General features: G+C 42.4%; 1 protein-coding gene across 1 annotated transcript in view; it reads right to left on the reverse strand.

Annotated features, from left to right (window-relative positions):
• Window positions 1-678: 678 nt before the first annotated feature.
• The window catches only part of LOC135057148 (oocyte zinc finger protein XlCOF22-like), a 61585-nt gene continuing 47041 nt past the window's right edge, over window positions 679-15222 (reverse strand). The window contains exons 5-6 of the mRNA XM_063963046.1: window positions 4773-5118; window positions 679-2125 (exon numbers count right to left, since the gene is read on the reverse strand). Coding sequence (XP_063819116.1) covers window positions 1005-2125; window positions 4773-5118 — 1467 coding nt within the window. The 3' untranslated portion in view covers window positions 679-1004. The remainder of the gene's footprint in view (window positions 2126-4772; window positions 5119-15222) is intronic.

The raw sequence follows: 15222 nt of genomic DNA on the forward strand, positions 1-15222 counted from the left end.
GTGTGCTGAGGAGATAGGCCCCGCCCCTTTTTCGGCGGGTTCTTCTCCCGCTATTTTTCCAGTCAGGCAGGGGTTAAATATCTCCATATAGCCCCTATGGGCTATATGTGAGGTATTTTTAGCCTTGTATAAGGTTTATATTTGCCTCTCAGAGCGCCCCCCCCCAGCGCTCTGCACCCTCAGTGACTGCCCAGTGAAGTGTGCTGAGAGGAAAATGGCGCACAGCTGCAGTGCTGTGCGCTACCTTATGAAGACTGAGGAGTCTTCAGCCGCCGGTTTCCGGACCTCTTCACGCTTCAGCATCTGCAAGGGGGTCGGCGGCGCGGCTCCGGGACCGGACTCCACGGCTGGGCCTGTGTTCGATCCCTCTGGAGCTAATGGTGTCCAGTAGCCAAGCAGCAAATCCACTCTGCATGCAGGTGAGTTTACTACTTTCCCCCTAAGTCCCACGTTGCAGTGATCCTGTTGCCAGCAGGACTCACTGTAAAGAAAAAAACCTAAACTAAACTTTCTCTAAGCAGCTCTTTAGGAGAGCCACCTAGATTGCACCCTTCTCGTTCGGGCACAAAATCTAACTGGAGTCTGGAGGAGGGTCATAGGGGGAGGAGCCAGTGCACACCACCTGACCTAGTAAAGCTTTACTTTTTTGTGCCCTGTCTCCTGCGGAGCCGCTATTCCCCATGGTCCTTTCAGGAACCCCAGCATCCACTTAGGACGATAGAGAAATTGGGGGACACAGTGGGGTGGCGCAGTCGCATGTGATCTGACCATGCCAGTTAAGAGGTTGAAGACAAATCAGTGCTATTACGTAGAGTCCATTTATGACCTACAATACATGAAAGTTTATACTCGAAAAACATGTCAGGTGTCAGAACTTATGGCGTAATATTTGATAATAGGAGTTCACCCCATAAGCACTGTTGCTCGTGATTTCCTACACTCTTGTTTACAGAAAACACTTTACACTTACAAACGTTTCACCTGGGTAAAGGTGTGTGAGTAATTTACAGTTTAACAAAATCTGGTTTCTGTACTTTCCTACCTTCTAAGAATAGCTTCATAGCGATGTGACTTCTCTGATGTACAACAAGAAATGATTTGCGTGTAAAACATTTCCCACAGTCAGAACACAAAAATGGCTTCTCACCTGTGTGACTTCTCTCATGTGTAACGAGATATGATTTACATGTAAAACATATCCCACATTTAGGACATGAAAATGGTTTCTCACCTGTGTGATTTCTCTGATGTATAATAAGATGTGATTTTCGTGTAAAACATTTCCCACATTCAGAACATGGAAATGGCTTCTCTCCTGTGTGATGCCTCTCATGTGTAACAAGAGCTGATTTGTCGGTAAAACATTTCCCACACTCCGAGCATGGAAATGGCTTCTCACCTGTGTGACTTCTCTTATGTGTAACAAGATGTGATTTCTGTGTAAAACATATCCCACACTCAGAACATGGAAAAGGCTTCTCACCTGTGTGATTTCTCTGATGTAAAACAAGATCTGATTTGCGTGTAAAACATTTCCCACACTCAGAACATGAAAATGGTTTCTCACCTGTGTGATTTCTCTGATGTATAACAAGATCTGATTTACGTGAAAAACTTTTCCCACACTCAGAACATGGAAATGGTCTCACACCTGTGTGAGTTTTCTGATGTCTAACAAGATCTGATTTGTGTAGAAAACATTTTGCACACGCAGAACATGGAAATTGTCTCTCAACTGTGTGACGTTTCTCATGTCTAACAAGAGATGATCTGCATGTAAAACATTTCCCACACTCAGAACATGTAAATGGCCTCTCATCTGCCTTAGCAGGCTGATGGGTAATACGTTTTGTGCTCTGTGTAAAGCATTTGGCATCTATAGAACTGGGAAACGTCTCATGTACTCTAAGAGCTGTAGTGGATGAACCAACATCTGAGTTATCAGAAGAATACTGGCCATGGTTAAAGGTAACAGATGATATATCAGCACTATGAGGTACTGGATGTATAATTGGGCTCACTGGGTTTTCTCCTGGAGAATATAGTGCAATGTATTTATCTTCTATTTCACAATCTGGAGATACAATGGGACATTCAGCCAATATATTTCTTCTGTTACATCCATCTACAGGGAATAAAACAAAAACAAGTAAACTACTTGAAAAACTCCACGGCAGCCATAAATAGTGCATTAAATACTCTTTTGCATGAAACAGAATGGAAAAAATGTACGTCCGGGGAAGGTCCATCACTGACCTCCTCCATACCTTCCTTGTCTCAAGTGACTTCCCAAGCTGGTTTTAAAAAATATAAACACATACATATATTGGGCTGCTATGGAGGTCTGCCAAATTGGCAAATTCAAGAGAAAAATATTCGCAAAATCTCCACTTGTGGAGACAAACCCCCCCAGAAAAACTCTGGTATACAATTTAATAATATAATACATACATATTACCATAAAAATAAAAACAATGTTACAATGTATATATAGAAATACACTTATATATATATTATATATCACTCGCCGGCCAGCAGAAAGAGTACCAATTGAAAAAAATTACTTGTTGAGTTCACACACTAGACACTTTATCATTTGTGGGTACTGGATATTATTTAACTGTATAGTCAGCAAAAAAAAGAGTAATTTTGGATAGCTTACTGGGGTACTGAGTTTAAAAGGATCTACCTGTATCACTTTATTTCATTCTGAGGAAGCCGCCGATACTAGCTTGAGGCGGGGAAACGCGTCAATCCGACTGATAGCACACCAGCCGGCAGCAGATTTGGTGCCCCTCGCTGTGAGCTAAATAGTAGAATCTCTGCACCATATCCGTACACCATGGTGCGCTGACGGAGCAACACACCAACGGGATCGGTGCATCAACGGAGAGATAAGCGGGTCATCACTACCCTGATATGAGCTGCAGATAAATACCGGATGATTGTGTGAGACCTACTCAGTTATTATTACTGCTACCAGCTTTATTCCTCTGGATATGACAGCGAATAAAGGAACTGCTACCAGCGGCCGGGAGGATCATATCTATATATAACTCCGTTGATGGGTAAAGTGCCCCTGCACCCAATAAGCTATCTAAAGTGACTCTTTTTTGCTGACTATACAGTTAAATAATATCTACTATGACAAAGTGATAAAGTATCCGATTGGTTAACTCAACAAGTGATTTTTTCAATTAGGACTCTTTTTGCTGGCCGGCCACTGGTACATAATATATATACATTTGAAGTGTTTTTCTCTATATACATTGTAACATTGTTTTTAATTTTATGGTAATATGTATTATTTTAATTATTAAATTGTCTAAACTGTCAATTTATGTGATTTATTTAACTGACGATTTATTCTGCCAAAAACCGCTCCGAAATTTTTTTTTTTTATGAGTGAATTAGGTGAAGAACATGAATTTAACCCTATCCAAAATTATCTTAGTTAAAAAAAAAAGTTTTTATTTTTCCCCCAAACATCGAAACATCGATAGGAAACAATGGGACCATCGGGACCATTGCGACTTTCATTTTGAAAGCCGGGACAGCCTTCAGGTACACAGGGGGTCTTGGGGGGGGGGTGTTAGTTTACACTCCCCCGCCGCTGCAAACACAGTTTATCTGACTGGTCGCATCCTGTGCAACCATGTCAGATAAAGCACTTGCAGGCATGGTTGAAGTGGTTAAATACCAGCGCTTTTTTTTTTTTTGTCTCCACAAGTGGAAATTTTGCACATATATTTTTTTTACAGTGGGGTGAGTATACCCACTTTAAAGCAGACAGTATTTAAATTACCGACTGGCGCTAGGTCAAATATATTTTTGTTTCTTCAAGTTCAAGAGAAGGTGAGTGGAGACCAACTGCAGCCTTGAATAAGTCCATCGTAGATGTTTGTGCCAAGAAGCAGCAATAGCCCCAAATAAATGTGACCTTAAGACAGAAGAGACTACCAGGTCCTTCCGCTTATATTCCTGAGCAATTAAATGACGTCTTACCCACCTTTGTGAGGGAACTTTCTGTAGGAGCCTACCTAACTCGTGTATCATCTGAAAGGATGAAGAGATGATGTTTCCCTAACTTGTTATGTTTTTTTACGCCAGGAGCTATTCAACAAAACTGCCTTTTTCCTCGCACAGTAACTCCCCGATTCCAAGTAAAATGTGGAATCTACAGGTTTCCTCACAAGTGCCTTTTATTATGGTCCTCCTTTGCATCTTAATGCATGGGGTAAACCTTCTGGCATGGGTAATTGGTTACAGGCTAATCTGGTTCCCCACTTGGACACCGGTGCAGAGACTCAATCTGGTATCCACACTGCTGGTAAGTATAGTGACTGAGGTGCACTGGCCACCAATGGTGATAACATTTCGTTTCCTCTGCCCAGAGCTCTGACCGTGCACGTCGGCAGCCACACTCATTTGGGCGCTGCAGCCCTCTTACCTCATATGTCTCAAGATGAACCCCGAGCCAATATATATATATATATATATATATGAATTAACACATCTACCCAAGGAATGTATTTTTGAAAAATGTTTATTTGTATCACACGTGTACTGATTTATATTGTCTGTGTGGTGCACTTAACATTGAGGCGCCTAGTGGAACACATAGCCTACATTTTTTCTACCGTTTAATTATCTTTGTGGTGTTTTTGGGGAGACACCTTCTTCGACTGTGTGTACCACAGGGCTGCCCAGGTGTCTCTGCGCAATCCAGAGGGAACCAAAGAATTTTAAAATCATTAAGCGTTAGTACTCACCTGTGCTGATATCTGTAGGGAATTCCTCCTCCTTACACTGCTGATCACTTCTCACATACATCCCTTCTTCCTCCTTTATATATTCTTCCTCCATAACTTCTACCTTAATATCTGTCACATACGTTGCTTCTTCTCTCTCTATATCTTCTGCCTTCATATCAGTCACATACGTCTCCTGTCCCTCTATATCTTCTGCCTTCATATCAGTCACATACGTCTCTTCTTCTACCTTAAAATCAGTCACATATGTTTCTTCTTCTCTCTCTGTATCTTCTACCTTAATATCAGTCACATATGTCTCTTTTTCCTCAATATCTTCTGTCTTGGAATCAATCAGATTTTCACCCTACATAACCCATGTAAACATGAATGCTTTATTAATGAAGGATTTAATTTATTCAGATTAAACTGTAGCCTATTAGAGCATTAGACACACACATCTACTGTAAAGATCATATAGTGCAATGGTTCTCAATCATTTCCCACCTTCAGTTTTTTTGTGAAATTTGTAAAACAATAGTTGCTAATAGAACTACTATAAGATAAAAATAATATTTAGGTTCTGTTATGTATAAAGCAGTAAACATAAGTAAAAAAAAAAATTACAAGGCACTAGTAGTCCACTGTCTACTAGTGCCTCCACCCTGGGTGGTCCACACGCCTGCTGTGCCAGCTACTTTTGCTCCTCCCTGTGGCTTATTGCCACTTATCCTGTCGGCCATCTTGGAATTCCTTATATGAGAACTGAGTATTCTTGCTAGGCCGTAATCTCATCTAGAGAAGACTGCTTCTGGACCTGCAGTGATACCCAACTATCAACAGTGAACTCAGACTACCTAGAAACTGCTTTGGACTGTCTATGAGTTACTGCTCTCAATGGCTTGAACCCACTGTCGGTGACCTGACTATTCCCATCATACTATGGGGACCATGCATAATTCCTGCTGTCCTGGTCCTTATTTTGTGATGTGAAGGTTATCACCTCCTTTATACAATGTCTCAGTATGCATGCGTATTGTGCATCGCTTGAATGGGAAAAAACAGTGCTCCTTAAAAAGCTGTGAAAGCTTCATGTGATCATTCCATGCAGTCACATTGTATCAGGTTCCTAACTCATGATGTCGATATCTCACAAAGGACTTCACCCTCCCCTACTGCTTCTTCTCAACTGCTAGATGGTGAGGACCACATGGCATCCTCTGCCTGCTCAACCTCTTCTGGGAGTCAGGATACCCAATTAGATGATATCATGGCTGACATATGCGATCTGCCCACTAAAAAAAAGATTTCCTTGAGATAAAGAAAAAAAACCTTGGGGCAGAGATTACTACATTGCAAGTAGACATTTCTCACAATGCCCACTGTGTAATGGATTTAGAAGATCACACCAAAGTGGCACAAGCTAAACTTCAGGACACTTTCTCTACACATGCCAGAGAGCTTTAGTCAGTGCTACGTCGCTCAGAGGACAACAGAGGAACAATCTTCGCACTAGGAGAGTACCTGAGGATATTCAGGGTCCAGGTTTTATTGAAGCCCTCAAGAAAATATTCCACAAAATGATCAAGGTTGAGCCTACTAACACAGTACTGTTTGACTGTGCCCATCTGGCTCTCCACCCGCGTGGTCTCCAAAGCGAGTCTTGGATGGGAGGGAAGAGGCTAGGATCTCCATCAGACATGGATAATTCCTGACTTCTTGGTAAGTATAGCGGTGGCCGGCTTGCGCAACCCCATGGGTCATGCAGAAAGCCGATGGTGCTGGGGGAAGTTCTGATACTGCGTTCTATGCTACAGTTCAGATTAGTAATGCAGCAGGAGGTGTGACGATGGACTGCCATTATAAAGCTATCATGCTGCTTCCCTTTAAGCAGCAAGCGAGAGCACCGTTATCCCCATCTGAATGAGGGCCAATGTGCCTTTGACTCCCGTTTCTACCACAGTGCTCATAGGAAATGTTTTTGCTATACACACTTCTGCCCCGCATGGCTTTACTTACACCTAATTTATAGAATCTATGCTCCCTCAATGTTAAATGGCTTCATATCACTGAGAAACGCTCAGCACTGTTACAAGAACATCGTGCCAATAGGATGGATATTGCCTTACTCCAGGAAACTTATTTCAAACTCCATTCCTCCCCAAAACTCAGTAACTGAATATAACTATGTTGGTTGATGTCTAGTGATTGCACCACCAAAAGACCAAGATTACACATTTTACTCCCTTTCATTCCACATACTCTAGGATGGATTATTTCCTAGTAGAACACTGAAATCTACATTTATTTATGGTTAGCTCCATTGGTCAGGTCACATGGTCCACTACTGTTCCAGTTATGCGTCACTCCCTAATGGGAAGAATACAGGTCCTGATGGGTTCCAGTTATCTCAAGACCTTTGGTACCACTCTTACAACTCTATTTCTAAAGGTCTGCAATGCAGTGACAGCTGAAGATGCTTCTCTCCGCAATTACTTGAGGCTCTTCTCTCCGTCATGCCTAAAGAAGGCAAGGACCCAACACACTGTTCGAGCTATAGACTAATTTCACTACTGGATGTTGATTTAACTCTTTTTGCTAAACTGCTTGCTAATCATTTAAGCGTACTTCTTCTGCATGATGGGGTTTTGTATGGGGTAATATTTTTTAACTACTTTTTAACTTAATTTTATTCATGTATGACTCCATTTTGTATGTGTATAACTTCATTGCTTTACATACGGAGCCTTGCTAAAGTATTCACCCCCCTTTGCATTTTTCATGTTTTGTCGCCTCACAACCTGGAATTAAAATGGATTGTTTGAAGGTTTGCATCATTTCATTCACAGAACATGGATACAACTTTGAAGATGTTTTTTTTGTTTTTGTTTTTTATTGTGAAGCATACAACAAATAGGACAAAATAACAGAAAACTTCAGCATGCATAACTATACACCCCCCAAAAAATCAGTACTTTGTAGAGCCACCTTTTGCGGCAATTACAGCTGTAAGTCGCTTTGGATGACTATGAGCTTGCCACATCTTGCCACTGGGATTTTTGCCCATTCCTCAAGGCAAAACTGCTCCAGCTCCTTCATGTTGGATGGTTTTCGCTTGTGAACAGCAATCTTCAAGTCTGACCACAGATTCTCAATTGGATTGAGATCTGGGCTTTGACTAGGCCATTCCAGCACATTTAAATGTTTCCCCTTAAACCACTCAAGTGTTACTTTAGCAGTATTCTTTGGGTCATTGTCCTGCTGGAAGGTGAACCTCCGTCCCAGTCTCAAATCACAGGCAGACTGAAACAGGTTTTGCTCAAGAATATCCCTGTATTTAGCACCATCCATCTTTCCCTCGACTCGAAACAGTTTCCCAGTCCCTGCTGCTGAAAAACATCCCCACAGCATGATGCTGTCACCACCATGTTTCACTGGGGATGGTGTTCTTGGGGTGATGGGATGTGTTGGGTTTGCGCCAGTCACAGAATTTCCTCGTGGCCGAGAAGTTCCATTTTAGTCTAATCTGACCAGAGCACATTCCTCCATACATTTGGGGAGTCGTCCACGTGCTTTTTGGCAAACTCAAAACGTGCCTTCTTATTTTTAACACTAATAGCTTTTTTCTGGCCACTCTTCCATAAAGCCCATCTCTATGGAGTGTACGGCTTATTGTGGTCACATGCGCAGATACACCAGTCTCTGCTGTGGAACTCTGCAGCTCCTTCAGGGTTACCTTTGGTCTCTGTGCTGTCTCTCTGATTAATTCCCTCCTTGCCCGGTCTGTGAGTTTTGGTGGCCGGCCCTCTCTTGGCAGGTTTGTTGTGGTACCATGTTCTTTCCATTTGAAGATGATGGATTTTATAGTGCTCCGGGGGATCATCAAAGATTTGGATATTTTTTTATAACCCAACCCTGACTTGTACTTCTCAACAACTTTGTCCCTGACTTGTTTGGAGAGCTCATTGGTCTTCATGGTGTGATGCCTCTTCCATGGTGGTGTTGCAGCCTCTGGGGCCTTTCAGGAAATGTGTGTTTATACTGACAGATCATGTGACACTTAGATTGCACACAGGTGGACTTCATTTCACTAATTATGTGACTTCTGAAGGTAATTGGTTGCACCAGAACTTGTGAGGGTCTTCATAGCAAAGGGGGTGAATGCATATGCACATGCATATTTTCAAATTTGTTATTTATAAAAATTATTTTTTATATAAATTTTTCTCATTTCACTTCACCAACTATTTTGTGCATATCAATCACATAAAATTCAGATAAAAAAATAATAATTAAATCACGGGTTGTAATGTAACAAAACAGGTAAAAAGCCAAGGTGGGTGAATACTTTAGCAAGGCACTGTAGGTACTTTTTATTAGGATTAGTGCTTTTGCAGAAATATAGGCACCAGTTAGAAATATAGCTCCACTTTAAGTAAGAAGCTGTCTTTCACCTTTGACCTATGCGAAGGGCATAGTGTTCCTATTATCAGTATCTCAGATGGAAACTGTCTGGTAAGCTGTAGGGTATTGTGCTCATAAGTGAAAGTGGAAACTTGTCAAGTCTAAGATAAATTCTTATGTAGCCAGCTTCACAGACACTGAAAGTAATATATTTTAAGATAATGTTATCGTATTCCAGCAGGAGGGCTATACACATAGCAGATCAGTTCCGATTGAATCTGTGTCTGTCTGCAGCGGATCTAGGGGGTCATTCTGACCCTATCGCATGCTGCAGTTAAGCGCAGCGGTGTGACCGGGTCAGAACTGTGCGTGTGCCGGCGCATGCCAGATGGCCGAAGGGCATCGGGTCGCTATGATCGCCTCTGCCTGATTGACAGGCAGAGGCGGTAGCTGGGCTGCTGGAACGGCGGCATTTGGCCGCCGTTTCGTGTCGACCGAACAGAGGGCGAGCCGCAGCGGCTGAGTGACGTCACACGCAGCCGCTGCGAGCCGGGGAGCGACAAGTAGCTCCCGGCCAGCACGCTAAAGCTGTGCTGGTCAGGAGCTACTCTTGAAGTGCAAAGGCTTCGCCGCTGTGCGATGCCTTTGCACTTCTGCGGGGGCGGCACTGACATGCGGGGCGGGATAGCCCTGTGCTGGGCGTCCCCCCGCATGTCAGTGTGAATGATCGTTGCTGTGCTAAATTTAGCCCAGCTACGATGATCTCGGAATGACCCCCCTGGTCTCCTATAACAACCCCCTCCAGCTTTTAACTTGTTATGAAGTTATAAGACGGGACACTGGAGATCGACTGAATTTTAATTTTTTAAACTGCTTAATCGATGATTACTATCCGGGACAGATCTTAAAACAAGCTGAGTATGTCATTTGTTCTTGCTATCATTGTAACGGAGAATAACTTGTTATTACCTGTATTTTTTCATTGTTGTATCTTGGACAATAAATGCTTATCTTTTTTGTAAATGTCTTGTGTCAGTCTCCATATTTAACACATCGTATCCCAGAACTTGGTCACTTGAGTTTTTCATATAAACAGGTTTGTTACTGGAAGAGAGGCTTGAGACAACTCAACCAAAATGATTGACCTTATCCATCATGCACAGACAGGGAATGCCCAGGTGGACCTGTTGTCAACAGATGCAAGGAAAGCCTTCGATCAGCTGGCACCCTTCCCAATTCTGTTACAGATTTTTACAAGTGGTCATCGTTGGTCCTCTCCTGGTTGGGGAGACTTAACACTGTCAAATTGAACATCCTTCCAAAGTTTCTAGAAATCTTTACGGCGCTTCCTATATATTTCTAGATTTATTTTATTTTAGGAACTGCTGAGGATGGTTGGGAGATTTGATTGGCAAAGAGGTCACCAGTGGACATCGCTCCGAAAGGCGGTCTCCAGCTACCGCACTTCCTTTGTTATTACCGTCCAGCATATTTGGCTTGAGTAGTCGAAATTTCCCTGTATTTCTTCTCAAGCAATGTCCTTACATTGATGGTCTGCTAGGGTCCCTTCCAACATGTTACTTTTGTTGCCTAGGATCCATAGACAACTCTCTCAATTTGCCCCAGTTACGCCTCCACTCACCACCGTGTTGCCCAACACTGACTCCTCCCCATCCACTGGGATTCCTCCGACCCAACTCGCATCTTGGTCCCCTGATGGTGTACCCCGACTCAAGCTCATTTACAGATCTTCAATGTGTTCTTAACCTTCCATCACAATCCTTCTGGATATTTCATCAACTCCTTTCCTCAATAATCGATCACGTCGACCTATCACAGCCTTTGAGTCCCTATGCATAGCTAAAACCCTTTCCAAACATTTGATCTCCACCATTTATGAACTCTACTTGGACAGTACATCCTCTTCACTCCCTACATATACTCACATATGGCACACAGTGTTAGGACCAAAGCTTTCTGAAGAACAGTGGGCAAAAATATTTAATTATACCCATGCTACCTCCTGCTCTGTAACAGTTATGGAAATGCAATGTAAAATGCTTTCCCCGTAGTACAGATTCCCCATTGCTCTCTAGCAAATGTTTCCAACTCTTTCATACCTTTTTTGGCGTTGGGGATTTGCACCAGGTACCACCTTCATATTTGGTCACCCCTGAGTTCTGACTCCTACATTTAAAGGATACGCCTATCTCCAGATTAAGTTAGTCATCAGACATCTTATGAACACGGCCAGAACCTGTCTCTGTGGTTCAAGAGGATCGATCTCTACGTGATGATGGAGGACCTGACTGAATTGTTTTTTTAAATCCACATATTTTATACTGATATGGTATGACTAGTTCAGTGCAACCATAGCTTCTATCTTTTTAGAGTTACATTTCCTTGTATGACCCTCTATGTTCCTCACACTGGATGACAATTCATCTCACCTCCCACTCCCTTCATGCAGAAACCAGTTTCCCCTTTTCCTTCCTCTCCTACTCATTTATTTATTACCAGTTATTTATATAGCGCACACGTATTCCGCAGCGCTGTACAGAGACTATTTCAGTCAGTCACAGCAGTCCCTGCACTAGTTTTTTATTGGGAGCCAATTAAACAAACAGTATATTTTTGGATTGTGGGTGGAAACCGGAGTACCTGGAGGAAACCTACGCAAGTACAGGGAGAATATACAAACTCCCCACAGTGCAGTGATGCAGTAATGCTTACCATTACACCATCCGTACTCATCTTCCTATGATCGGCACCCATCATTTTCAGTCCCTTTTGCCTTCTCCCTCCCCCTTTTTTTCTTTATTACCTTTACGTTTTTTATGTTTTGTGGTAACTGTCTACCTCTTAAGGTGGGTACACACTATTAGATATATCTGCAGATCAATTGATCTGCAGATATATCTATGTACGGATCGGGCAGTGTGCTGTGCATACACACAGCCCGGTCCGTCGGGGGAATGACGTCATGAACTGGGCGGGCGCTCGCGCCCGCCCAGTTCACCTGTCAATCACCGCCGGCCGCCGCAGCATGTGTACGGGCGGTCGGACGACCGCCCCGTACACACACAGCGGCGGGCCAATATATCGTTAGATATATTGGCTGTCGGCTGTGCTGCGCGGCCGACGCGATACGTCTGAACGACGGAGTTCACAGACGTATCGCCCGTACACACTGTCCGACGGTCCCGCGATGTATCGGCCGTTCAAGAGAACGGCCGATACATCGACCAGTGTGTACGGGCCTTTATATACAATTTAATGGCATTAATGTTAAATCCGCGCTCATGACTGGTTTATAATGTAACAATATGTATTAAAATGCAATACCTCTAAATAAAAAGGTTTTTTGTCAGGGACAATGTACTTTATGTTTATAACTCTTAGCAAGATATATGATGCGGTGTCCGGAACAGCTTAATTTGCCAGTTTCCTACAGTATGTTGATGTTTGGAAGAGGGTACCGGATGGCTTGCAGGTGCTAAGTTAACTCACCCTATAGCTGCCTATCTTGTCCTCGATTTCCTTCTCCGGCTGGTTAGAGACGTTGCTCCGAACCGAACTTCTGGTTTTGCTGCAAAGCTATCAAACACGTTTCGTGCATTGATGCACTTCCTCAGGGACGAGTACCCGATACCTTCTCCCAAACGGCAACATAGGAACCCGGCAAATTAAACTACTCCGGACACCGGACTTATAAACCTGAAGCACATTGTTATTAATAAAAAATAAATAAATAAGATTTTACTTACCGGTAAATCTATTTCTCGTAGTCCGTAGTGGATGCTGGGGACTCCGTAAGGACCATGGGGAATAGACGGGCTCCGCAGGAGACAGGGCACTTTAAGAAAGAATTTGGATACTGGTGTGCTCTGGCATCTCCCTCTATGTCCCTCCTCCAGACCTCAGTTAGAGAAACTGTGCCCGGAAGAGCTGACAGTACAAGGAAAGGATTTTGGAATCCAGGGCAAGACTCATACCAGCCACACCAATCACACCGTATAACTTGTGATAAACTTACCCAGTTAACAGTATGAACAACAACGGAGCATCAGATCAACCCTGATGCAACCATAACATAACCCTTATTTAAGCAATAACTATATACAAGCATTGCAGAAGAAGTCCGCACTTGGGACGGGCGCCCAGCATCCACTACGGACTACGAGAAATAGATTTACTGGTAAGTAAAATCTTATTTTCTCTAACGTCCTAGTGGATGCTGGGGACTCCGTAAGGACCATGGGGATTATACCAAAGCTCCCAAACGGGCGGGAGAGTGCGGATGACTCTGCAGCACCGATTGAGCAAACACAAGGTCCTCCTCAGCCAGGGTATCAAACTTGTAAAACTTTGCAAAAGTGTTCGAACCTGACCAAGTAGCTGCTCGGCAAAGCTGTAATGCCGAGACCCCTCGGGCAGCCGCCCAAGAAGAGCCCACCTTCCTTGTGGAGTGGGCTTTTACTGATTTTGGCAGCGGCAATCCATCCGCAGAATGAGCCCGCTGAATCGTGTTACAGATCCAGCGAGCAATAGTTTGCTTTGAAGCAGGAGCACCCAGCTTGTTGGATGCATACAGGATAAACAGCGACTCAGTTTTCCTGACTCTAGCCGTTCTGGCTACATAAATCTTCAAAGCCCTGACTACATCTAGTAACTCGGAATCCTCCAAGACACGAGTAGCCACAGGCACCACAATAGGTTGGTTCATATGAAAAGATGACACCACTTTTGACTATAAGCCCTGACGTAGCTTATCAAGTGAAATGCGCATCGGCTTTTGCTGTGCGCTGTCAGTATTGTAATTATGATGTATCATTAGCCTGTGTAAATCAGATTATTAGCAAGGGTTACCTTTTAGATTAAATTGTGTATGCTGGCACTGCACATAGGAGACAGGAGGGTCTCTTCTCGTGCAAGCTACCTGTGAGATATCATATATATGAGAAGCACACAGTTTATAATGAATCTCTTATGAGAAAGGAAAAGCTATATCAGGCTGTGAACAAACTTAGCTTGTTTCTAAGAGACTTTACTATGCTGCTTGGCAATACTAGCCAGATATCATGACAGCAATGGAGGTTTGAATGGTTACATCCATATGTGAGAGATCTCAAGAAACCACCGACACTTTTGAATATTTAGGAATAATCTATTATCAGCTTGTATCACTGGAATGATAACAAACAGTGATTTGTAGCCTTATTCAATTATATGTGTTAGGATTAGCTGTTCATTTTAGACAGCATTACTTGTAATAGCCTCACAAAGCACCTATAAATTCTATATTTTTTCTCTATATAATCTAATGAATAGGTGCCTAAATAGATTTATTTGCTAGCCAGTATCCTGTGCAAGTCTCATTTAGTACATTGATGTATTAACAGGTTATCAATTAAACAACAATCTGCTAGCCTGTAACTGTATACCGGTATAATTAGAGGTAATAATAACCTCATGTGTATAACAGACAAATAAATTATTATCCGGATACTTGCAGTGTTTTTCTGAATATTCTCTTTATCTCACTATATAGCAACAAATATTGCGTTGTGATATATAAAATTGAGAATTTATCAGAAATATCATAACACTGATATACAGGTTGAGTCTCCCTTATCCAAAATGCTTGGGACCAGAGGTATTTTGGATATCGGATTTTTCCGTATTTTGGAATAATTGCATACCATAATGAGATATCATGGTGATGGGACCCAAGTCTAAGCACAGAAGACATTTATGTTTCATATACACCTTATACACACAGCCTGAAGGTCATTTAATACAATATTTTTTACAAATTTGTGCATTAAACAAAGTGTGTCTATATTCACACAATTAATTTATGTTTAATATACACCTTATACACACAGCCTGAAGGTCATTTAATACAATATTTTTAATAACTTGTGTTTTAAAATAAGTGTGTGTACATTGAGTCATCAAAAAACAAAGGTTTCACTATCTCACTCTCACTCTAAAAAGTCCGTATTTCGGAATATTCCGTATTTCGGAATATTTGGATATGGGATACTCAACCTGTATTTCGTAA

Source organism: Pseudophryne corroboree, chromosome 3 (genome assembly GCF_028390025.1).
Source record: "Pseudophryne corroboree isolate aPseCor3 chromosome 3, aPseCor3.hap2, whole genome shotgun sequence".
Lineage (NCBI taxonomy): Eukaryota > Metazoa > Chordata > Amphibia > Anura > Myobatrachidae > Pseudophryne > Pseudophryne corroboree.